This window comes from Euprymna scolopes, chromosome 3 (assembly GCF_053919585.1).
Source record: "Euprymna scolopes isolate OS-2025 chromosome 3, ASM5391958v1, whole genome shotgun sequence".
Classification (NCBI taxonomy): Eukaryota; Metazoa; Mollusca; class Cephalopoda; order Sepiida; family Sepiolidae; genus Euprymna; species Euprymna scolopes.
The window spans coordinates 40,409,609-40,434,368 of record NC_136484.1 but is presented as its reverse complement, the minus strand read 5'-3'; the positions used below and the strand labels follow the sequence as shown (position 1 = coordinate 40,434,368).

At 34.3% G+C, this 24,760-nt stretch overlaps 1 protein-coding gene across 1 annotated transcript in view; it reads left to right on the top strand.

The window, feature by feature from the left end:
• The window catches only part of LOC145254614 (uncharacterized), a 1,033,347-nt gene that overhangs the window by 684,760 nt on the left and 323,827 nt on the right, over positions 1 to 24,760 (top strand). The window contains exons 21-25 of the mRNA XM_080113229.1: positions 2,546 to 2,633; positions 5,159 to 5,221; positions 14,831 to 14,864; positions 19,469 to 19,523; positions 24,573 to 24,704. Coding sequence (XP_079969355.1) covers positions 2,546 to 2,633; positions 5,159 to 5,221; positions 14,831 to 14,864; positions 19,469 to 19,523; positions 24,573 to 24,704 — 372 coding nt within the window. The remainder of the gene's footprint in view (positions 1 to 2,545; positions 2,634 to 5,158; positions 5,222 to 14,830; positions 14,865 to 19,468; positions 19,524 to 24,572; positions 24,705 to 24,760) is intronic.

Below are 24,760 nucleotides of genomic sequence, written 5' to 3'. Positions count from 1 at the left end.
TGACAAAGAAAGAAAATTTGATCCATTTTTATGTTTGAAACTAAAACTTTTTTTCTTTACTTAGGAAGCTACCACTTATCAAGACCGGTGGCCACTCAAGGATGAGGGTTAAGTGTTAGATAGATGGTGAGACAATATCAGTTGCGGTGGAAACTTGGGTAGGGTAAGATTGTCTAAATGGACGATTACATAGGAATTTATTCACATTAGACTTGAAAACGACCATGTTATAGTCAAATAGGGAGCAGACAAACGGTATTGTGTTCCACAGATGGACAGTTTTAGGTAAGAAGCTCTGCTCATGGAATTTTCATTTAGTTTTGGACACAGATATGGATCAAATTCTCTTTCTTTGTCGAAACTTAAAAAATGTATAGCACTGTTAAATATCCTTAGCATCTCACTAGTTGTCTGTGAAAAATTGAAAAGATACTCGTTAAGTGAAAGACCTGGAGGAATGGTATAGAAGGTAAAGGTTTGATAGTGAATATTACAAAGACCAAAATGATGATCAGTGGTTGTAGCATTAGAATCAGAAACTCACAGTATTAATGCTGGCATTAAGTAATCCAGTTTACCAAATTGTCAGTACCAATGATCACTACGCTATTGTACACTTATTAAATCTTATCCTTGAGTGGCCTCCGGGCCTTGATAAGAGGTGACTCCTTTGTAAAAAAAACAAAAAAAAAGTTTCTTGCTCCATTTGTGCAAGGGGAGTCGGGTGTAATTCAGTTTGGTAACATTGAAAGAATGGCTGAGAAATATTGGGTTAGGAGGGGTGGAACAATTGATGTAGTATGGCCAGTTGACAGTGGAAGGCTAAGGAAAATATGGGAAGAAATGATAAGGATAGAATTGAGAAAAAAGGGATAAAACCAGAGCTGGCCAGAGATAAAGTAAATTTCTAAAAGCCGGCCATCATATAAAACAGACGTTACAATAATAATGATGATGGTGGTGGTGGTGATGATGATGTTGTTGTTGTTGTTGTTGTTGTTGTTGCTGCTGCTGTTGCTGTTGCTGCTGCTGCTGTTGTTGTTGGTGATGGTGGTGACAGTATAAGAGTTGTTTTCCTTTATGTGACCAGAGGTGAAAACTATGAATGGAATTTAAATGATTTAGGTCTTTCTCTTATGTATTAATTAAAATATTATTATAATAGAGGTTTATTTTGTTTTTATTTTGTTTTATTTGTTTAATTGTAATAAAAAAATTATCGTTAAGCATTGGTGGATGTATGCGCTCTATCGAGTGCAATTCAAGTTATGAACTCGGGCCAATCTCCTGCTTTTTAGTGAATATTTTGAAAATAGTTTGAATAAAAGGAATGTCAATTTTCACAATGCCGTCGTTAAGCACTGACTCTGTCCTTGAAGCAGAAAACCGGGAATCTATTTTCATCTTCAGCTAGAGATTTTCCAACACGTTAAGCCCTGACCAAATCATTTACTGGCTTAGCCATGATCTTCTACTTAATGGACACTGCCACATTATGCGTGGAAACATATTTTTCTTTTACATTATGTATTCTGTCAGCTTTTTTTTTTATTATTGCATTTTCAGTCCAAACAAGGCACAGTGTCACTTTGATGTAGGGAGCTACTATCAGGGACATAATTTGCAGAGATACTATGTAGGAAGTTGAACGTTATGTCTGTTTACATTATATTTGAACTTCTGCATGTCAGTACAGTCAGGGAAGTAGGAACCCGGAAGAGAATTCCAAAGTCTAGCAATCCTAGGGAAGCAACTATTAAAGTAAAAGGCTCTCTGACACCTGGGGGTCTCTACAGTGTAGGAGTAGGATTTTGATCATATTTGCTGTGTGCTATTGTTTGTTCTGTACAAATACTAATTTTTTGCATTATCAAGAAAAATGCTAGCTCTATCAAAACATATTTGTTGATTAAATATATTTCTCATTCCATGAAATTTCCACGAGTCCTGCTAGGATGAAAATATTCCGGGAAAATGAAAAGGAACAAGAAATTTCACCATCAGCAACATAAGAACTTTAAAACTTCCAAGAAACGGACCCCCCCCCCCCCCAAAAAAAAACCTGGAAATTCTCTCGTTAGCAACATTTCCATTTTTTAACTTCCATGAAAAAGAAAATGAACTAGGAATTCCGTGATCAGCAGCATCTGCATTTCTGTTTGTTTTAATCTATTTTATTTTTTGCTGTCATTTAATAAACAATAAATTCATATGAATCAACAAGGTACGGTTATTTTGCGTAGCTTTTTTTTTTTTTTTTTGGTATTTGTTTCTCTGATTCTTTCTAGAATTTGGTACTTACGGAAAGCACACATGAAGGTTGCCAACATTCATGAATAAAATTGGTGCTATAGAAATGACTGACTGCGACCTTGCCACACCCAGATAGTTACTTCACATTGTCATCAACTTTACCATGGTCACCTCGCTTTCATATGAAAGTCTTCATTTATTATTCACATTTATTATTCACATTTAATATTCACACTTATTATTCACATTTACCTAACAAAGAAAATAAAGTTCTCATCTTGTTTACTTTCAGGCCTAATATACTTCCAAGTGCCGAAAACAAAGAGGTTGAAAACAAATTTCTGGCGTTACCAAGTGACTTTGAGTCATTACATACAGAAGTAAGTTCTTCGTTTGTTATTTGTTCTCTGTAATTCCATTCCTTTTGTACAATAAGTTATCAAATGAGAATATGATAACATAATCATGTAGACACACCGGTTCCTGCCAGATCACTGGACTTGTATAACGATGAACCTGGTTGATACCAGATGGGTGACCATTTAGGAATGCTTGGCGATGTATAGGATGATGAAACAGCACTACTGTCAAAGGAAAAGTTAGGCGCCTCCTTGCCTCTGCTAGTCTGTGGGAGACCCCTGGGCAAAGTCCAGTACCCACTTCAGCCCCTGATCATTTTAATCTGAGGTCATGGAAAACAGGTGACTGATGTAATACGGAAGCAATCAGAAATAATTTTGTTCATGATTTCATATCTCGTGATGCTGGGCAGAAGATACCTTTGAGTACAATAGTCAGGACACTCGCCCGGTATGGGTGCTGTTTGGACAGAAAGAAACTGTAATCTACTATCTGTACAACCGCAAAGAAAGCTGTGGCAATACATCAAACACTTTCGAGAAAACAGCGTTGTAAATGATGAGCAACAATGAATTCATGAATGCCTCGAGGGAAAGATATAGATGGAGAATCAGAGCCGTCAATGCCTGAACCAAGCAGGACACCACTTGAAGAAAATTAGCATATACCTATGCTATTTCCCCCTCCTCGATGTCACTCATGGAATCGTGAATAAATTTTATAATCTCTTCTGAAATCCCATCCTATTTAGTACAAATGAACTTTAATCTATACCTGACTTGTCCACCAAGTTTCAGTCCTGAATATCCAAGAGTTTTCGTTTTATCAGCCTTTAATAATATGCAGAAATGCTTTAGTAATCATCTCATCATTAAAAAGAGTGATCATGAATAGGCTTCACACTCACCGGATTTTTACTCCTTAAATTGTTATCTGTGGGATTAATCTTTAATATAATGCCTACCAAAGTCATCCCCAGACTACTTCTGAATTTAAAAGGATCATGAACGCCTAAATCAGAGCAAGAGAGGAGTGTGTTAGAATTATTGACATTTTTTGAACGTTGTATACAGGTGTGATTATAATTGAACGGTGATGAAACAAAAACTGTTGAACATTAATGACTGAAATTTGATAGACAAGTCAAGCATTGACTGAAGTTTATTCATACCAAATATGGTTGGAATTCAAAAAGGATAGTGAATTTTTTAACGATTCTACAGGTGTAAATTTAAGGGGTCGACCTTTATGTAAACTGCAAGCTTCAATTGTATGTGTACCACATAAGCAGCTATTGTTCTGTACTGTGTATGGTTGCAAGAAAGCAAAGAATGACAGTAAAATGATGCTGGTGAAACAAAGAAAAAAGAGACAATATTAATTTACAAAAATATGATTGAATTGTATTAAAATCGATGCAATAATATACAGGATGTCTTTTCTTACTACAAGATAAATATTGGTCCCCCGATTTATTGGAGAGGGACCTATGTTTTCAGTGGCGTCCGTTAGTTCGGACTATTGCCAGATAACCGTCCATTAGTTTTTCCTGCAATTTTGCCACAGATTGTATTTCATTAAATAGATGTGCACAGTAAAAGAGGGACTCAAAATGGCCAAAAATGTTTTGCCCCATAACTTTTGATCCATCCATTAGATTTTTCTGGAACTTGGCCAAAATGTAGAGCCCATTGTTCTTAATATAAATCCAGGCAAAATCCTGGTTCACGTTCCCGGAGACTTTTATTGCTAAAAACGCCCCTTTTTGTGGCGCATTTTTTCATATTTCTCAACAAAAACTTTATATGTCTGACTATATAGTGGTTTTTCATAGTAGTCAACTCAAATATACATGTGTTAAGGCCTGAAACTGCACCGTTATCCATTTACACTGGGATTCGGCGTCCCCACAGGCTTAAAAGAGCTCCAAAAATGCCTCAAAATGGCCAAAGATTACAGTTTTTGCTCCATAGTGTTTGATTCATCCATTAGATTTTCCTGAAACTTGGCCAAAATATGGAGGCCATTGTTCTTAATATAAATTCAGTATGGGTGACCCTGACAAAATTCTTGTTCACATCCCTCTGGAACTTTTAGGACTAAAAAAAAAGCATGCCTTTTTGTAGCTCTTTTTTCATATTACTAAAAAACTTGATATGTATGTCTATATAGCTGTTTTCCATGGTGCTGAATTCAAATATACATGTCTTAAGGCATGAAACTGCACCGTTTGTCGATTTACACTGGGATTCAGTGTTCCCAGGAGCTAAAAATGGGGCACAAATCCTCCCAAATTGCCAAAAATTACACTTTTTACCTCATAACTTTTACCCCATCCATTAGATTTTTCTGAAACTTGGCGAAAATGTGAAGGCAACGTTGGCCCTTCACACTTATCACATTCATCATTTCTTCACTATTTTTTGTGGCGTCATCTCACATGTAGCACCAGAGGGGGACCATGCATGCACAGCTTGTTCTTTTCATTTTTATACTCTGTCCTCGCCATTGCCAAAATGGTCATATGCCTTTTTTTTTCTTTTAGATGCAGAGGCATACACAACTCATCTGTAAAATGGAGCAAAGAAAAAAAGAAAATCTATTAGTGGTAAGGTTTTCATTTTATTTATTTATGCGTGAACGTGTACACATTTATATACTTATTTACATTTGAACACATGTATAAAACTATAGCACTATATTTGCCATGCATAGTGGTTGTCTTAACGACAAATCAGTTACACTACAGGGTGGAACGATAAATTTGTCACCCTAAGGAAAACAACACTACAGCTTTATTTTAAAACTTTTATTGAAAAAATCAGTTCAGGTAACTTGATTATGTAGTAGAGTTGGCATTTATTTATTGTAACCGCCTTCGGCCTCAATCACTGCCTCTATATGGGTCCGGAACTGGGAGCATGCCTTTTCTACGAAAGCTGACAAGACCTCGGCGAATATTTGGTGGATGGCGGGATGGTGTTAGAAGAGGTCATGTTGGTGATGTTCTCAACCTATAATCAAACGAAGTAGTTCAACGGGTTCAGGTCGGGAGAGGAGGGGGACCATTGAGAGAAGAGTACAAAGTCGTAACACTCCTTCTGAAGCCAAGTCTGGGTCTCTTTTGTCTCTTTTAGTCCTGCTGTGATACCCAGGGTCTACCACGGCTACCTGATTGCACCAAGATATCACCACACTCTTCAGCACATCCAGGTACAATTTGGTGTTGACTTTCAAGCCAACTTCGGAAATGTGAGGTGGCATGATGTGGCCCTCACTTCAAACCACACTAAAGACCATAACTGTGGCCAGATACTTTGTTGAGCTGTGCCCTCAAGCATTGAGTCATTCGGATTTGCATTTTAAGGGTGCTGGTAATGATCCTGTTATTATAACTTGGATCGGTAGAGAGCATGAGTTGTGCAGCGGCGCATCTGTGATTTCGCTCGTTGGACATAGTGTCACTTTAAGACATGATAGAAGACTCCTATCACTCTTCAGAGTTGTACACAACTGAACAACTAGTAGATGGTCTGTAAAAAAAAAAATGAAAACCGGTTTTCATCAAACGGAAATGGAATCATGTCATCTTTTCTAGGGCAGCAATTTTATCACAACACCCTGTAGTATCGTGATTCATGTTGCACGTCTATTCTTCTTGGCAGCAAATTTTAAACATGTGATTAAACAAGACTGCAGGGAGTGGAATTTGCAGACAGTTGATCTGCTGATCTGTTAAATGAGAATGAGTTTGTGTAGTATTAGAAAACATCAGGAAAATGTCATTGAATTAATCTAATTTATAAAAGTCACTATCTCTGTCTGTCTCCATATTTTAAAACTCTGTCTCGTCTGAAACTAAAAGTTGCAGAGAGGCGCTAGGAGCCTCAAATGATTGAATTTTTTATGGACCATTCTTTTATGGGTCTTTAACTGGTTAAAATAGTTTTTAAAGGGTCAAAATTGAAAAAAATCGTTATGCATTTTGTGCATTAATCTTAGTTTATTTTTAATCAGTTCATATGTGTGTCACGTTCGTATAGTGGTAACGTCACCAGCTTTGAATGCTAGTTTTGGTTTCAGTTTCGATTCTAGTTGATTGCACCTAAATATTTTTTTTTTTTTTTTACTTTTGAAATCACGACTCTATAATAATATCTCCGAAATTTGGACAAATCAAAATATCACCCGGTTGTAGAAGATATATGGAGGTTTGTTGAAAGGAAACAGACATAAATTTCCTACAGAATGTGCAGTTGTATACAGGAATAAGGTAATAAGCAAATAAAATACTTGTTTGTACAGAAAAAAGTTACCAGGAAAACATACTGTATTTATTCGATATTTCGTTTCAATTATAAAACTTCATCTATAAATATAAAAGCAAAAATGTATGTATGTTTGTATGTGTGTTCGCTTTTTCTGTATGTCTACAAAAGGCTTTTTTCAGAGAAGCGGTCGGTCGGTTCACAACTTTTTAAAACTTTTTATATCACATATAAATCGTAATATCTCAGAGTTAATAACGAAGCTCGCCTGTCTATTTAATTTGCTCGACTTCGGGAAGATAAATATTCAACATTTGTCGCTCGCCGCATGTGGGTTAGTCTTTTTCCTATAGCATCTTGGGAAAAAAAAAAAAAAAAAAGCGTTCCCGCAGTAAATGAAATACTATCCCGCAGTCAAACATGACCTCATTAAGTCATTAAAATGTGCACCTGCCAAATCCAAGTAATTAAATAAATTCAAATGTGTTTCCGTTAGCATCTCGCGGTGGTCCAGTGGTTAAAACCGTCGCACTCTTTTTTTTTCACACTTTAATTTACAACTTTGCCTCAACGGTTTGGGTTCGATCCTCATACTTACCTACCAAAACATTTTTTTTTTATTTTACCCCCCCATCCGGGAGTTTTCACACACACCTCCAAACACCCGAGCATCGCCGTGTACCCCTCGCTAGTCAGTGAATAAATAGTTATTTTGCTGAAGTAAGCTTAACTATACAATGATTGGTAAAGGTAGCGAGATGTAATTAGTCCTTGAGGTGAGAGGCAGTAAAATGAAAGGCATTGTGTTAGCTAGTAGTAAGCGTTGATGGATGATTGTTAGTGTGGGATTGTTAGTGTGGGATTGTTAGTGTGGGACATGCTTAAATGGTGATTGCGTGAAGAGGTGAAGAAAGATCGGAGAGGAAATGCAAGAGCAAAAATAGATAATGGCGAAATACGGCATTTCCTTGTAGTCTTCTTTTTTCTTTGTGTTTCATACAGTTAAGAGGTGTGATTTTGCCGATTGTTGGCCAAGAATATTTACGTTGAGTGAGTAATTCGTCAAAACACATTCCATGGAAATACTTGTAAAATATTGCAGTGAGGCGAACTGATATTTCAAATAAATAATAATTTCATTCTTTCTTTCTGCGTCTTTCAAGCCACATACAACAGGTTCCCACTTTTTTTTATGCAGTCCTTTGCATTATTGATGATTTTTACAATATTCTTTCAATATGCAATAAATAGTAAACAATGCTGTGTTGTATCGTATCCTCCTCTTCATCAGCAGATGGTTGCATCAGTTTTGTAGCCCCATCTAGTTATAGCATCACTTGATCGCCCCATTCTCATTCTTAGGTGGTTGAGTATTTTCCACTAAAACCAGAGTACTTGTTAATCGGGAGGGATAACCTCAGATGGTGGAGTATTCCCATGTCAGCGAAGCGGGGTATTCTTTAACCGTCTAGTCAACAGCTGTAGTCATCTCTTCCTGAGATTTTGTTAGGGGTTCAACATGACTGAGGAAGCTTCTTATTGACTTTAGTAGTTTGACCGTTCGTTCATGTCTATGAAGAAAACGACGTTCATTATCGAAATCTTTACTCAGTAGGCAACTTTCCGTTTTGCATCTGTTAGTATAGGAAGACAAAAAGAGAGTATAAGAGAGAAAGGGAGAGAGAGAGAGAGAGAGAGAAAGAGAGAGAGAGAAAGAGAGAAGGTAGATTTTAAGGAAGTTGACAATTTTGGTGTTCATTTTTCTCATTCTAACAAGTACGTTCTTCGCTTATTAGCTTATTCCTACATAAACTAACACACATATATATCTTTATATTATACTTACAGGGTGACCCAACATTGCCCGGGATTGAATGAAGATCAACACATGTTCCAAATTTCCAGTACTTTTATTATCATCAAAATTAGTGAAATCGCCCATATTTTGGGAGTGTTCTTAGATAGGTGTTGTATTAGGTTGGTGCAAAAATAATGTCGTTTTTGTATATATAGTTCAATGTCAAAAAACGACATTAGTTTCTGCACCAACCTAATATATCATTTCTGGAAACGCACTTAATAAAATTAATTGAAATTACAATTGAATAGCAAACTGATTAGCATATGGTTTTAGTTATTAAGTTATTATGTCTGAAAGTGTAAGGAGAATTATCAATCATCGATACTTATTAAAAATATTCCGATACAAAATCTAAGAACACTCCCAGGCATATAAATTCCATTTGTGTGAAAATAAAATAAATCAGCCAAACCACTTCAGAGTCCATAGAGAACAAACTTACACACTTGCATGCACACAGACGAACCGACAAAGTGTATTTTATATATCAGTATAGACACATATATCTATTCATTAATAAAATAATGTTATATCTACATGACCTTAATATTATTACTTAATCTTTCACTATTAATATATTATTTATTGTAATAATCCATATAATTTCCGGCTTATTTCGTTTTTAGTTGGCCCATCCGTTACACTTTGAAAAAGGCCAAAATACAATTTTTGAAGGCTAAACTGCTCCAAAATGGTTAAATTTGGGACATTTGGCTTTAAAATGTCCAATCTGGCAACCCTGGACAAAAATATGAGAGTGATATAACTTTGATGTAGCCTCGTTTTTGAATATCCTCAAAATAATGATAATATATGATCATTGTAATAAGGCATAATGCACGTTGACATACAGTTCCCATTAGATCACTGAAGTTAAGCAACGTTGAGCCTGGTCAGTACTAAAATGGGTGACCATTTGGGAATTCCAGGTGCTGTATGTGCTCTCCATTTTGTCATTGTTTCCAGTCGTTTAGTGCTTCTCCTGGCCACTGGACTCACGCAATGGCGATTCAGGAGAGGTGGGGTTCAGGATTATGCAACTCTTGCCTCACAATTACATGCACAACTACTCTTACAGAAGTATCCATTGTATCTTGAGACTGAATGGAGAAATAATCAATGTGTAATGGTGTAAGAAAGGAAGTTGTAATAATTTCGACATGCAACGGGTTTTCACTGAAGAAAGAAGTCAGTGAAACATTATGTAAAAAAGGGAACATTCGAAAGAAACAGGGCAAAGCATACAACATTGTCTACCAAGAGGTGCTGGACTGAACGAGTAAATTAAAAATTGTCTCTTACAATATGGTTTTATAATTTGTATTGAACTATGTAGCACAATATTACTTTCTGAGTATTTATTAGTACTTATGAAATTATTTCATTTCGGTTAGTTCTATATTTAAACACAATGGAATTATAGAGAAATGTATATAAACTCATATTTTCTGTGTGTTATTGGTTTTTCTGTCAAAAAGAAATGTTAAAATTTGTTTATGTATTATCAGTGCAAAAGATAAGTGTGTTTAAAATCAACATAAGTTAAACGTGGTTAAATCTGGTCAAACGTAAACCACAAAAACATCTTTCGATCCTTGACTGATAGATTTTGTTTCATTCTAGTTCCCTTTTAGATGATAAGCACCAGTTTGATCCATTCAAATCAGCAGTGAAAGTTAAATATTTTATACTAATTGACAATCATTTTTGTTTTAGATACCAATATATCAATTATATTGATATATTGATATTATTATATCATATATAGATTATAAAGCCAGAAACATGTGTGTCCATAGGTATACTTTTATGCACGTACAATATTATTTAATAATATAAATAAATAAATACGTTCCATAAAAAATAAGTGCGATCCATTCATATAGATATATAAATAACAATAAGAGCTTAGAGCTCTTAAAAACCGCTAAGGTAGCGGAAAAAATAAAAATAACAGCGTTTCGAAGTTGTTAATATCGCTAAAAAAATGCCAACAACAAATCTTAATTATATAAGTACGAGAGAAGCCATTTGAACCTTGTGATTCAATTTTCCACTGTTAACCAAGTGATCATTCAAATTCATCAGAGAGAGAGAGAGAGAGAGAGAGAAAGAGAGAGAAAATAATGAATATCGTCTCGCCTAGGTCGATCAGGACTCTGACGGAAGTCTTCGATTAAAGATAGTCTCTTATAATGTGATTTTATTATTTATATTGAACTATGTAGCCTGAGTATTTATTAATACTTATGAATTTATCTTATTAGGGTCAAGTGTATATTTAAAGACAATGGAAATATATAGCAACTCATATTTTCTGTGTGTTATTGCTTTTTCTGTCCAAAAAATTATTTATTTTGTGCGTTATCAAGAAACATATTACCTTTATCGAAACATATCTGTTGATTAAACATATTTCTCATTCCATGTAATTTCTATGGACCTTGATAATTGTACAATATTGTAACATACGAAGGGAAAATTTAAAAATTCCTATAAAAATAATTTGATTACCGAATAATATCCTCCGGAAGTTAATCAGCCATTCTAATCTTTTTTAACAGAGTAAACAAAATAATGAATTAAATTGGAAAATTTACAAAATGTGTTAATTCATCGAGTGTTTCTCAAGTGTTTCTTGCTTGAAGTGCTTGAACACTTGATGCATTTAAAAAATTTGTAAACTTTCTAATTTTATTTTCATCATTTCAATATTTCTCATATATATATATATATATATATATATATATATATATATATATAAAATAAAATAAAAATTACAAATTAAATTTACCAAAATGATCCAAGATTGTAAAACCCAAGTATATTATAAATATTGAAGAATTAATATTTATAAAGTAATCTCAACCCGATGTAAAAGCTCGATAAAACCAAATGGGAGATAGAGCTTATAATAGGAGCAAACAGTTAATAAAACATGTTAAAAAACACTTTGAAAAAGAGTTAAAAACATATTTAATCTGAAAAGGAAACACTTGATAAGTGGATAGTCCTTAATCCGCGGAGTTTCGAAGTAATACTTTCCTTCTTTTTTTTTTTTTTTTTTTTTTTTTTTTTTTTTTTTTTACACAGTGATCACCACTTATCAAGGCCCGGAAGCCACTCAGGGATAAGGGTTATTGCAAGTACATTACGTTAGTGAGGAGATTTGATGAAGTGTTTAATTAGGGGGGCGGTTCAATAGGAATTTATTAACATTAGACTTGAAGACATCCAAGTTGTAGTCCGGAGGGAAGCAGGCAGACGGAACAGAGTTCAACAGGCGTGCAGTTCTAAGAAAGAAGCTTTGTTCATGAAATCCGTGTTTTGATTTAGGCACAAATATAGAGTGGGGGAAATTTTTCACAGTGGATTCAGCTAGACGGGTGTTTTTCGTGAAAGATTGGCGAGGGGGGACCAGGGATTGGAGTTCAGACGAGCACCTGCCATGAAAATAACGATAAAACAAGGATAGGCTTGCAACGTCTCTTCTGTGGGAGAGGGGTTGCAGAGTAGAGAAAAGGGCATCCCCCACTAAACCACGAAGTCTATTTTGTACTCTGTCAAGGCATGATAGGCTGGTTTTGGCAGCTCCTGCCCAGATATGGCAACAGTATTCCATCAAAGGGTAGGAATTAGCAAAATGCAGGATCGGATTTTATATATATATATATATATATATATATATATATATATATATATATATATAAAATCGAAAAAAAAATCCGATCCTAAAAATTGTCTTCTAGAAAAAAAGAATTTTTATAGGGGAATATTTTACGTTACACCGGCCAAAATAAAAAAATAAAATCTTATCAAATCTTTTCTTCTAAAAAAAAAACAAAAACAGATTCATCTAGTGATATAGCTCAGTTGTAGAGCATTCGACTAAAAATCGAGTGATCCCGGGTGTACCTTAACATTTTATTTTATTTATTTATATTATTAAATAATATTTTACGTGCATAAAAGTATACCTATGGGCACGCATGTTTCTGGCTTTATAATCTATATATAATATAATAATATCAATATATCAATATAATTGATGTATTGGTATCATCTGAAAGGGAACTAGAAAAAAAAATTATCAGTCAAGGATAAAAGATGTTTTTGTAGTTTATGTTTGACCAGATTCAACCATGTATGAACTTCACAAACACAATTATCTTTTGCATTGATAATACACAAACAAATTTTAACATTTTGGGGGACAGAAAAACCAATAACATACAGAAAATATGAGTTTATATACATTTCTATATATTTCCATTGTGTTTAAATATAGAACTGACCCAAATGAAATAAATTAATAAGTACTAATAAATACTCAGAAAGTAATATTATGCTACATAGTTCAATACAAATAATAAAACCATATTGTAAGAGACAATCTTTAATTTACTCGTTCAGTCCAAGACCTCTTAACAGACAATGTTCTACTTTCTTGCCTAGTTTCTTTCGAATTTTCCTTTTGTTATATTTTGCACTAATAATGCATAAACAAATATTAACAAAAGAACTCGATTCAGCATAGAATAACAGGAAACAACATTACATATTAGGGACCCTATGCCAGTTGCAATTAAGTTAGTGTGAATTTTGACAAGGATCACATTTGGTGCATGTCAGGATGATCTTATTTGGCAAATAGAACCATTCCCCCGAGACGGCTGACATAAAATTGAAGCAGGAAGCAACGGTCAAATGCCGTGAAAAAAACAGTCAAATCATGACGAATGACACTACGCTTTTAAACAAGAGAAAGAAAGGTTTTTAGTCAGTTTCTCTCTGCAAGCCATGCGAACGAGACATGGCTACAAATGTAGAATAATCTAAGTGGAATGTTATCTCAAGTCTCTGTCCATCAGCGTCACTCATCTCAGTAAAATAGAAAGTAAAGCAGTAAATAATTAGCTTAGATAACATTAGTGTTTACCTGTCTGTCTGTCTGTCTGTCTGTCTGTCTATCTCTCTCTCTCTCTCTCTCTCTCTCTCTCTGAGTCCATTCTCTTCAAATAAAACCTTGAAGAAAAATTTCTTTTATTTATTTAAACGGTAAAAAGCGACAAATAAACAAGAGAACAAAAGACTCCAATTTAAATACTTCACACATATAAAGAACGCATGTATGTACAGGGTGTCCAAAAAGTTACTGACCGGTTTTGAACTTTAATAGATTCTTTATTCTTAATGACATCTTTCTGTAATTTTAACACAATCCGACAAAGACATTGGACAATTTATAAAACGAAATGCAAAATTTAAAAAATCTTAATTTATGAAAAATAATGTCTTTTAAATGTTGCCCATTTTCAGCTTTGCATCAAAACATTATTCATGACAGATTGCAGAATCTCTGGATTGCAATTTAATTCCTTTATTTTTTTCCTGATGTTTTCTTTCAATTAATGCAGAGAGAATCTTTCTTTAAGATACCCCCACGAGAAATAGTTGGGCTAGTCAAGTCTGGAGAACGTGTTAGTCATTTGACATTGGCATAGCGAAAGATAATGTTGACTGCTGATTTTGGTAAAACAATTTCACAACTTTCGTTGGTGATTCAATGCTATACTTATCTGTAATTAATTTCCAAATTATTATTTGTAACATATCTGAAATAGAAAAATAAATAATCATTAATACTAAAATGACAAAGATTTTAACCCTTCAGTGATTTTTTGGACACTTCGTATAAATAACTGATTTTCGTTGCTTGAAAATGTTACAAGCAGATTAAAAATTAATATGTATTAATCAGTATGGTACGATATTTCCGATTGGCTTGATTCTGTTGTTGGCATTGGTTACCTGTATTCTTTCTAAAATTAGGTACTGGACCGCGTAAAGTTTGCTAACATCCATCAGTGAAAGTGTTGCTATACAACTGAATGAATTGGGACTTAACACACTTAGTGCATCGTTATTTAATTCAGCAGAACCATCTTGCAAAAAAGAGTTGATATGCCATAAAAACAAACCAATCGGATGGTCATGAGTGCAGATTTTCTTTGTTGGCCAAATAAACATTCAACTTTTTACAATATATTTTAATTCATCTTTATTTTCCATTTGTTTTTCATGTCAGGAATCATCAAGTTCTAAAGATATGTTCGCTGACGGTGAGTAGCCACAGCTTTTGTCAAAATATATCAATAAAATTTGAAAAAAAGTTAGCATTTTTTTTGTCTTTGAGTATATGCGCAGAAGCGCTCAAGATTTGTGTGTTAGTGACTTAGTCTGGCCTACATACGGTGAAAATGAGTTTGTCCAAGGGCTACAAAAAGACTGCGCCAAAGTTGTTTAGCAAGTAACTGCCAAGGTTGCTTTGGTAGTGTGTCGTGTCATGTCGACAGAATTGTTTGGGATCTTATCCAGTCTTGTCAGTAGAGTTGTTCAGGATCATGTTGGGTCGTATTGATGGAATTGTTCACATCATATCGGATCATGTTGATGGAATTTTTTTTGGACCATGTCGTGTTGTGTCAACATAATTCTTCGGGATCATGCCAGGTTGTGTCGATGGAAGCATTTGGTACCATGTTGGGTTGCATTGAGAATATTGTTCATGTTCAGTTCTGCAGATGGAAACGTTTGGTTTAAGTTTGTTGTTCAGTTGACTTGGCAGTTATTGCAGTCGTGTGGGCGCATGTGATAACAATATATATATTAGTGTTGGGACGATTGATCAGAATCGGAATCAGGAATCCAAAAAATCAGTATTAGAATCGGAAAAATTTGAGCCTGTTTTTCGATGCCCAAACCTATTCCTTTAATTATATTTTTTATTTGATTTTGGTTTAAGAAACATCTTCCACTGCTTGTAGTAATAATGAAATAATAAATGTTCCAGTATGATTAAAATCTCTAGGTTACCTCCTCACAAGTATGTTTTTACATATATGCACGTTTAAAAGTGTTTTTATAGAAATTGGGATAAAATAACCCTTTTATAGTTAAATATTTAAATATTTATAAAGAATCGGAATCGGTAATTGTATCGGAATTGGAAATTTAGTACGGAATCAGTAATTGTATTGGAATCGGGAAAAATATTGGAATCGTCCCATCACTAACATATATATATATATATATATATATATATATATATATATATATATATATATATATATATATATATATAATTGGGTCTATACATATACATCCTATACATATAAAACAATTGAGCCCATTTCATGTGTGAGAGTGTTTCCGTTAATAGATTATTGGTTTTTATATGTGCTACTATGAAAGCCTGACAGAAATTTCTGACTTAAGCATGATAGACAAACAAAAATGCTATTTGAATTTTAAACCTAGCACAGCAGCATGACGGAAAGATTATTCCAAATTAAGGCTTGGTGAACCAAAGAAAATGCTTAAAGTTAAAAACTGAAGATAAAAATTCTATTTCAAACTTGAACATAGCAGACCAACGAAAATAATATTTCAAACCGGCGCATGACAGACAGACAAAATATGCTATTTTAAACAAAAACATGGCAGCCTAATGAAAATGCTATTTCAATCAAGTGCATGAGAGATCATAAAGATATTTTAAACTAAAATATGGCAGACGAACAAAAATGTTTTTTTCAGACTTAACAGACAGACAAAAATTTTATTTTAAATGCAACCATGACAGATGTGCAAAGGTTCTATTTCAGATTTAAGTATGACAGATAAACAAAAATTTCTATTTTAAACTTCTATTTCACAAAAAATTTTTTATGAAAAGTTATGCATGGCAAGCCGACGAAAATGCTATTTCAAGCATGACATACAAAAAAAAAAAAAACAATGAAAATGTTATTTAAAAATTAGGCATTGTGGCTACACAGAAATGTTATTTAAAACAATTTTATGATAATGTTATTTGAAAATTAAACATAACAGGCGTACATAAAATCTTTTTTTTATTGAAGTTTATTAGATATTTACTTGCTATCAACCACACCAAGATGTGACACAAGGTCGGAAAGTGGGGATGTCAAGCTAGCGCCCCTAAGGGAGAGTAGTATGTCCTAGCAAAAATTACCTGGGCATCTCAATCAGCATTCTCCAGTAGGAGCACCTCAGGCAAAACAATAAACTTACCCCACCCGAAAGCTGGGTGGTAAGGCCTGGGAGGGTTGACCTCCTACAGATTCTTGACTGGTACTTTCTACCCAGGTTGTGCCTAATTTTGTTGTTTAAAAATCTTTTGTTTTTTGCTTAATTGTATTTTCAAAATTTTGTTTTTTACTTAATTGTATTTTCAAAATTTTTAAAAGCAATAAAATATATAAATAAGATCAAAGTGTAGTATCTGTTCTGGCAGATGCTGCAAGCAAAGACCATTGCCCTTGTGGCAATCTTTTGGTCCATGTAGGGGCAACCCTACTTGGCCAGCTGGCAAATCACTATCCAGCTCCCATTTCCCACTTCTCGGGAGCTGGTCCCCTTTTCCCTTCCCCCTCCCTTTCACTCCTCACATTAAAAATCGGCCTTGTGCCTAATTTGGGGGAGCAAATAAATATCATCTGTTTCGGCAGATACTGCAAGCAAAGACCATATGTGGGGGGGGGCGACCCCACATATAAGACCTTGGTCAATGTAGGGGCAACCCTTCATACCAATTGTCACTATCCAGCTTCCCTACTCTCCGGGGAGTTGGTCCCCATTTCCCCTTCACTCCTCACATTAAAAATCGGCCTTGTGCCTAATTTGCTTGGTGGGGGAGCAAATACAAGCGGCTTCTGTCCGCGCTGTGACGAACGCGAACCCGAAACGATCGGGCACGCGTTTTTTAGTTGCAGCCGGATCCAGCCCTTATTTGAGTACGTCGAGGGGGTAACGGCTCGTATCAATGCCGAATGTCCGCTCGATCTCGACAAAGGTTTTTTTGTGTACAACATGGAGCCGCTGTTCCCCAGGGAGGAAAGAATGGTTATCCTGGCGATCCTGGCAGTAGCGCGCATGGTGATTTGGATCATGCGCCTCAAGTTGGTCCGCGAAGGGACATCTGTTCCGGATCGGGATCTGATCGTTTACTTTAAACATCTGCTTAAAGTAAAGATCAGATGCGATTGGAGGAGGTTGCCTAGAGCGGAATTTGACAAGAGGTGGGTGCACAGCACTAGTTTGTGCATCCGTCGAGGAGCCAAGTTTCAATACGTGTTCCCTCCTTAAGCATGGCACGGGCGGTGCTGGGGCCTTTGGAAGAACCCATCCCGCTTAGGTTCTAGCTAAGAAAAACTTAAGAAGACTCTTGACTGGTGGTATAAATGAGATCCTGTTCCTGATTTTATTTTTTGGTACTAGAGAACCTCTGAGTCTGCCCATCCCCTTTGTGCCACATCCTTGCTTTTTCAACATCCCCGGTCACTCCCCTACTCAGAGGTCATCTTCCAACCCCCCTCCACCCGTTGCTTTGTTTTCTCCCACTGCCATTAAGATATTTTCCCCAATCCCCAATCAGGGATTGCCCTGCTTGTTTTCGGTTCCCCGGAAAACAGTGGGGGGTCTAGTCACCTAGATTAGTACAGGGGGGTCTCACTAACAACCCAGTAGGATTTATTTTTTGTTTTTCATATGAACACTTTTAATTAGTTTTCCCCTCTCCACGAGCAATCCTTTTCCTAATTTAAAAACTTTTTTATTTACCAATGAAATTGAACTTTATTTTTTCACACATGCACACACACACACACAAAATTAATTAAAAAAAAAAAAAAAAAAAAAATGCATACACAAACACACAGACAATTGTTTATTAATTGTAAATATGGTTTTGATTCTTAAACGCTGGGGATTTATTAGTTAGTTTAAGATCCATAGAGTGAATGAGGTATTTTGGTAAATGTTGCCAGTCAAGAGTAAGACTCCAAAGTCTACATTTATTACTTTTTAATCACTTTAGTCACAAAGACCCTGAACCCTTCCCCTCCCCAATTTCTTGTAGGGCCTTGTGCCTAATTTTGTTGTTCAAAAATCTTTTGTTTTTTACTTAATTGTATTTTCAAAATTTTTAAAAAGCAATAAAATATATAAACAAGATCAAAGTGTAGTATCTGTTCTTCAGATGCTGCGCTTCAATTTCTTGTTCTCTATCAATGGAGGAGAAATCCTTCACGACTGAGACAATTTTTATTTTTGTTCCTTTTCTCCACGTTAAAAAAACGACCATGGTGTCTAACTCTGTCCCATGGAGAGGCATTGTAAATAGGAACATCACAGATTGACAAAAAATGTCTATTTTGAACTTAAGCATGGCAGACGAACGAAAACTGTTTAAAACTTACGTATGAAAAACTGATGTAAATCTTTTTCGAACATAAGTATAGTTCCTGAACAAACATATTTCTTCAAACTGATGCAGATTACAAGGACAAACATACTGCTTGCAACTTCAACACGGCTATCTGACAAAAATACGATTTCAAAATTAAGCATAACAAACTACTGAAAATTCCATGTAAAATTTAAGCATGGTTAACAAAATGTCAGTTCAGTCTGATATGACAGACTGTGCTACTGCTAACTGACTTGACAGACTAATGGAAGGTAAACCATTTCATATTGATATGAAGACTCATCTATAAAATGTGCTTTAGAACTTGATTTAAAGGAATTTATTTTTGGTTTTCTATTTGTAGACGCTGAAGTAGTGATACCAATAATGCATGATAAAAATTGCACCCAAACAATTCAATGTTTATGTAATATTTGATGATGTCTATTGCAGATGTGTATTCTATTCTGGCAACTGTTCAATTGGAAGGAAGTAAAAAACTGAAGAAGTAAGTTAGTTCTGATTTTTTTGTTTAGTGTAAAAATAATTTACAAGGAAACAATGAAGGAAAAAAGTTGAATAAAAAGTCAGAAAATAAATAAATAATATTAACTCGCAGGAGCCGTGCAAATTCCATGGAATGAGAAATCTATTTAATCATCTATATATATAAAAGACAACGCCGGGTACCCCTCGCTAGTATATATATAAAAGACAAAACGGCCGCGCGCGTTTTTGTATGTCCAGCAAAGGCTTCTTTCGCCAGGGTTCTCGGGAGGGGAGGTTACTATTCTTTAGAACTTTTTATATACTTCCTAGATCATAATATCTACGATTTGTGAAAGCGTGTCGTATCTACATTTATTTACATCGACTTTTATAAAATTCACACTATTTATTCCTCTCACGTGCTTGTTTGGCTTTTTCATATAAAAGCGAAACTAAGTCAAAAGTGAAGACCTGGCCTTTTGTGCCAGGACGTCTAGAAAGCAATCAGCTTAGATCAATCTGAGGGAAACTCCTCACATCAGACAATTTCTATTCATTTGGACACTCCCTTTTTTGTGGGGAGCTGGTTTTCCTCAACATCTTGGGGAAACAAACAAACTTTTCAACGCTTTTCACTTCCTATGGCTTCCTAGTGCAGCCTTCCTCCCTACTCACACTTTTTTTTATTTTACTTTCTTTTCGGCCTTCAGGCTCGGCATTGATTCGAAACACTTTTTTTTTCTTTTATACCTACAAACACCCGGGCAACGCCAGGTACTCCCGCTAGTATTTTAATAAAGCTGATATTTTTCTTGGTGGTACAAAAAATTAGTCTTCTAGACAAAAAAACTAATAAAACACAGCAAATATACGTTTATTAACATTTCTATAAGAATACTGTTCATTGTATTTTAAGTATAGAACGAGTCAAATGAGATAAATTAATAAGTACTAATAAATACTCAGAAAGTATTGTGCTACATAGTTCAATACAAATAATAAAATTATATTGTAAGAGACAATCTTCAATTTACTGTTTGATCTAGCACTTCTTGGCAGACAATGTTCTACTTTTTCCTTGTTTCTTTCGAATGTTCCCTTTATTGCATAATGTTTCACTGACTTCTTTCTTCAATGAAGAACCGTTACAGATCGAAATTATTACAAGTTCCTTTCTCACACGATTACAGAATAATCATATATTACTATTATATGATATTTGAAAACGAGGCTATATCAAAGTTATGCCACTCTCATATTATTATCCACTATTACAAGATTGGCCTTATAAAAGCCAAATTTCATGATTTTTGCCTTTTTTTTTAAAGTAGTTTGGCCTTAAAAATTGTATTTGGTCTTTCTCGAAGCATAATTAAATAAAAAAGGAACAGAATATAGATAATAATAATAATAATAATAATAATAATAATAATAATAATCTATATCTATATCTATATCTATATAACTCTATTTTTGTTCCACATTGATATTATAAGCCTAACATTTTTATTTAAATATTATTAAAACAAACTTCTTAATACACTCTGCCATGGATATGCGAGCGACTTAATAAAGGTTAACTAATTCGCATATTCTCTGAAAAACATTAATGTGTCATTCATGTTTATGGTTTCTTATAGGATGATTATTTTCATTTAACTATTATGCTCAGTTCTATTCATACATATTTTCTATATTGTGCATTATTGCATAGCATTTTGGATGAAAACGTTCTAGCATACGAACATGTATATTAATATATATATATATATATATATATATATATATATATATAGTGGAGATGGTAATTAATAAAAATTGAAGAAAATGCTCAATACTGTTGTAGAGCAAATATGCGTTTTATTTTTTATTACCGTATCTTTCTGTTAAGTTACATTATTGTTTCGGCTACATGGCCGTTTTTTTGGCCGTCTGTAGCGTCCTCAGACTTTTACAGAAACCCTGGTTTCTGTAAAAGTCTGAGGATACTACGCAATAAAACGCATATATATATATATATATATATATATATATATATATATATATATATATATATATATATATGTATGTGTGTGTGATCTTATCTCTTATCTCTGTATGTGTGTAGACGGTCTCTGCCAAACTTCTCTCCGAATTTCTGGTCTACAGATTTGAAACTTGATACATGGAGAATTTAGATCTGTAAAACAAATTTGATTTTTTTTTTTTAGCCAGTCAAAATATCGACTAACGAGTCAAAATTGATAAGAAACATTGACCTACATTGACTAAACCTGTTACTCCTGTACATGCGTAAATATACAGCAGTTATAGGTTAAACAACGTGATTTTTTGCAATTTTTATATACATATAGATTTAGGTCACAAGGTAATGGATAAAGCTGCAAAGCTATATGTTTTGGTTTCGATTCTAACTGATAGCACCGAAGTCATTTATTTTTTTTACTTTTGAAATCACCACTATATATTGGGTACAATATAATAATCGATACAAAATTAACCCTATAATAAATATGAAATGTGCATAAATTAAAATATCATCTTTAAGCCTGCTAGTAATAATAATAATAATAATAATAATAATAATAATAATAATAATACTGAAAAAGTATGAACATTTTGGAACCTTGGGAGGCATATTATCACTGTAATCTAACGGTTGTTGCTAGCTAAAAATCAATGTTAAACAGTTGTTGCAAATAATTTCCAAAGTTTATCAAAAGAGACGGAGAATGCTGGCCATAATGTTTACTCACAATTCAACTAGATCTTAAATTTAGGGCCTCACCATCAGATGAAATTGAAATGTAGGTCAAATAAGCCAAAATAGAATAAAACAAAGAGGCGTCAATCGATGTGACGCATGGCATCACGGATATTGAGGTTAACAAAGAGACAAACATTTGAGAGGAGTTGATCTAGGGAAGTCGTACAAGACACATCGCCCATAATTCTGTAATAAATGAAAGGAAAACGTTGATAATCGCCAGAGAGAAATGTCTCTGGAAGGTTTCTGTTCGATGTGTCCACCTTAATAAGATAGTTAATTAGTTAAGAGAATACTAGTCTCTCTTTCTCTCTCTCTCTCTATCTCTCTCTCTATCTCCATCTCTCTCTCTCTCTCTCTCTCTTTGTATGTGTGTCTCTTTCTCTGTATGTGTGTGTGTGTGTGTCTCTCTCTCTCTCTCTCGCGTGGGTCTGTCTTTCTGTCTCTCTATCTCTTTCTCTCTCTCTCTCTCTCTCTCTCTCTCTCTGTATGTGTGTGTGTCTTTCTCTGTATGTGTATGTCTCTCTCACTCTCTCTCTCGTGTGTCTGTCTGTCTGTCACTCTCTCTCTCTCTCTCTCTCTCTCTCTCTCTCACACACACACATGTAATTTCTTTCCAAAACAAACTTAAAACTAAAATTCTTAATGATCGTCTTAGTCTCTTATACAATCTTTAAGGTTACACGAAGACCTTTGCAATACCAGATGTTTCTACCTGATTGTTGCATCTCTTGGCTTGCTTCAGAGTATGTACCTCGGTAGGTTTGCCTGCTGACCGGCTATCAGAAGATTTGTTGCAGATAACACTGAAAATTTAATTAATTACTTTTGACAACCAATTCCTTATCTACATTCGCCTTTCGTTTGTTGACAAGCCACCATTTTGTATATATCTGTATACACTGACTTACAACTACTGATTTGTCTCATGCCTAATCCTTTAACTTTTTACAAATACTTTTTATTATGTTAAAACTAGCTATTAGTAACAGAGTTATTCTTTCTTTATTCCTCATCTTAAATTTATCAGCCTTCTTAAATTTTAGCAGAAATTATAACTTTTTTACTTGGTAGAATTAAAGAACTTTCTGTAAAGTCAACAAATAATAAAATGTTAAAAGCTATTAGCCTTTGGTTGTTCGCTATCATTTCGCAATTTAACTTCTATTCATTACTTGAAATCATTGAAACGAAATTAATCAATGAGAAAAAATGACACAATTCCTCCTCCTCCCCTCTCTCTCTCTTTTTCTCTCTCTCTCTCTCCCACTCATTTACTCTCTTTGTTATAACAATAAAAAAGACAAATCTAAACGATTAAAAAGAAGACAAAATTCTCCGTAGCTCTGTTTTAATGATGATGATGATGATGATGATGATGATGATGATGATGATAATAATAATAATAATAATAATATGAAGAAGAAGAAGAATTTTGTGTTTATATTATAAGGTAAAAGAAATTATTTCCTCTATTATTATTATTATTATTACGTTTAAGCCTCCGTCTTTTCTTATGATACGTAATTTTTCTTTCCTTTTTAGTATCGGATATCATTAAGATTAAGCCTCCTCTGCTTTGATCATAAAATTAAAGTTGCATACTTACATTTATTTTTGTTGTATAGAATTTATATATATAAATTTTTGGGATAGATAGATTCGAATTATGGTGGGCGTTCCAACAGTAATGCCTCCTATTTTTATTTCATTTGAATCGATCAAAGGAGGATGCAAACTGCATTGTTATGATGATCGAACTGATGCATTCTTGACCTAAAAGTTTCATCTGTCTGTCGCAGATATTGATGGTGTGAGACTCTTAGAAAGCAACGCCTGTCATGAAGCAGAGATGCGTCATTAAATTTCGCCATGAAGGAAAATCGTGAACGGTTTCACATTTACCGGCACCTGGTAAGATTTACGAGTATGCTAGTTGATGTTAGTACAGGAAAGAGATGAGTTCGTCGATTTCAGAGTGGCGTCACATAGGTGAGTGACATGGACCCCCATGCACAGCTACTACACCATCGCTGGCAAAAGTACATTGATAATGGTTGTGACGATGGAGAAAAAATTATGGAGCACAAAAGGTTGCCCATATATACGGTACCACTACTGTCTACGTAGCACTTCACCTAATTTTCATTAAAAAATATTATGCATTACTTTTGGAACGACTCTCGTATATTGTTTCCAATTTCTTTATTTTAACTGTTTAATTTTCAGTAAAGAAAAAAAAACAAATTTTGCATTCTATAAATATTCATAGATGTTATTTTCTTCACCTTTTTAATTCAGGGGAGCAAGTCAGATTAAAGAAGTTTCAAAACAACCAGGATCTTCAAAAAGCAGCAAGATCAAACAGAACCAGTCTCAGCCTGGGGCCATGATACAAAAAAACAAAAGTCGGAAAGCATCAAAAATTCACAAGTAAGTATGTAATAAGATTTAATTCGCAGGTGGAAAACATAATGTTCACAATGGAA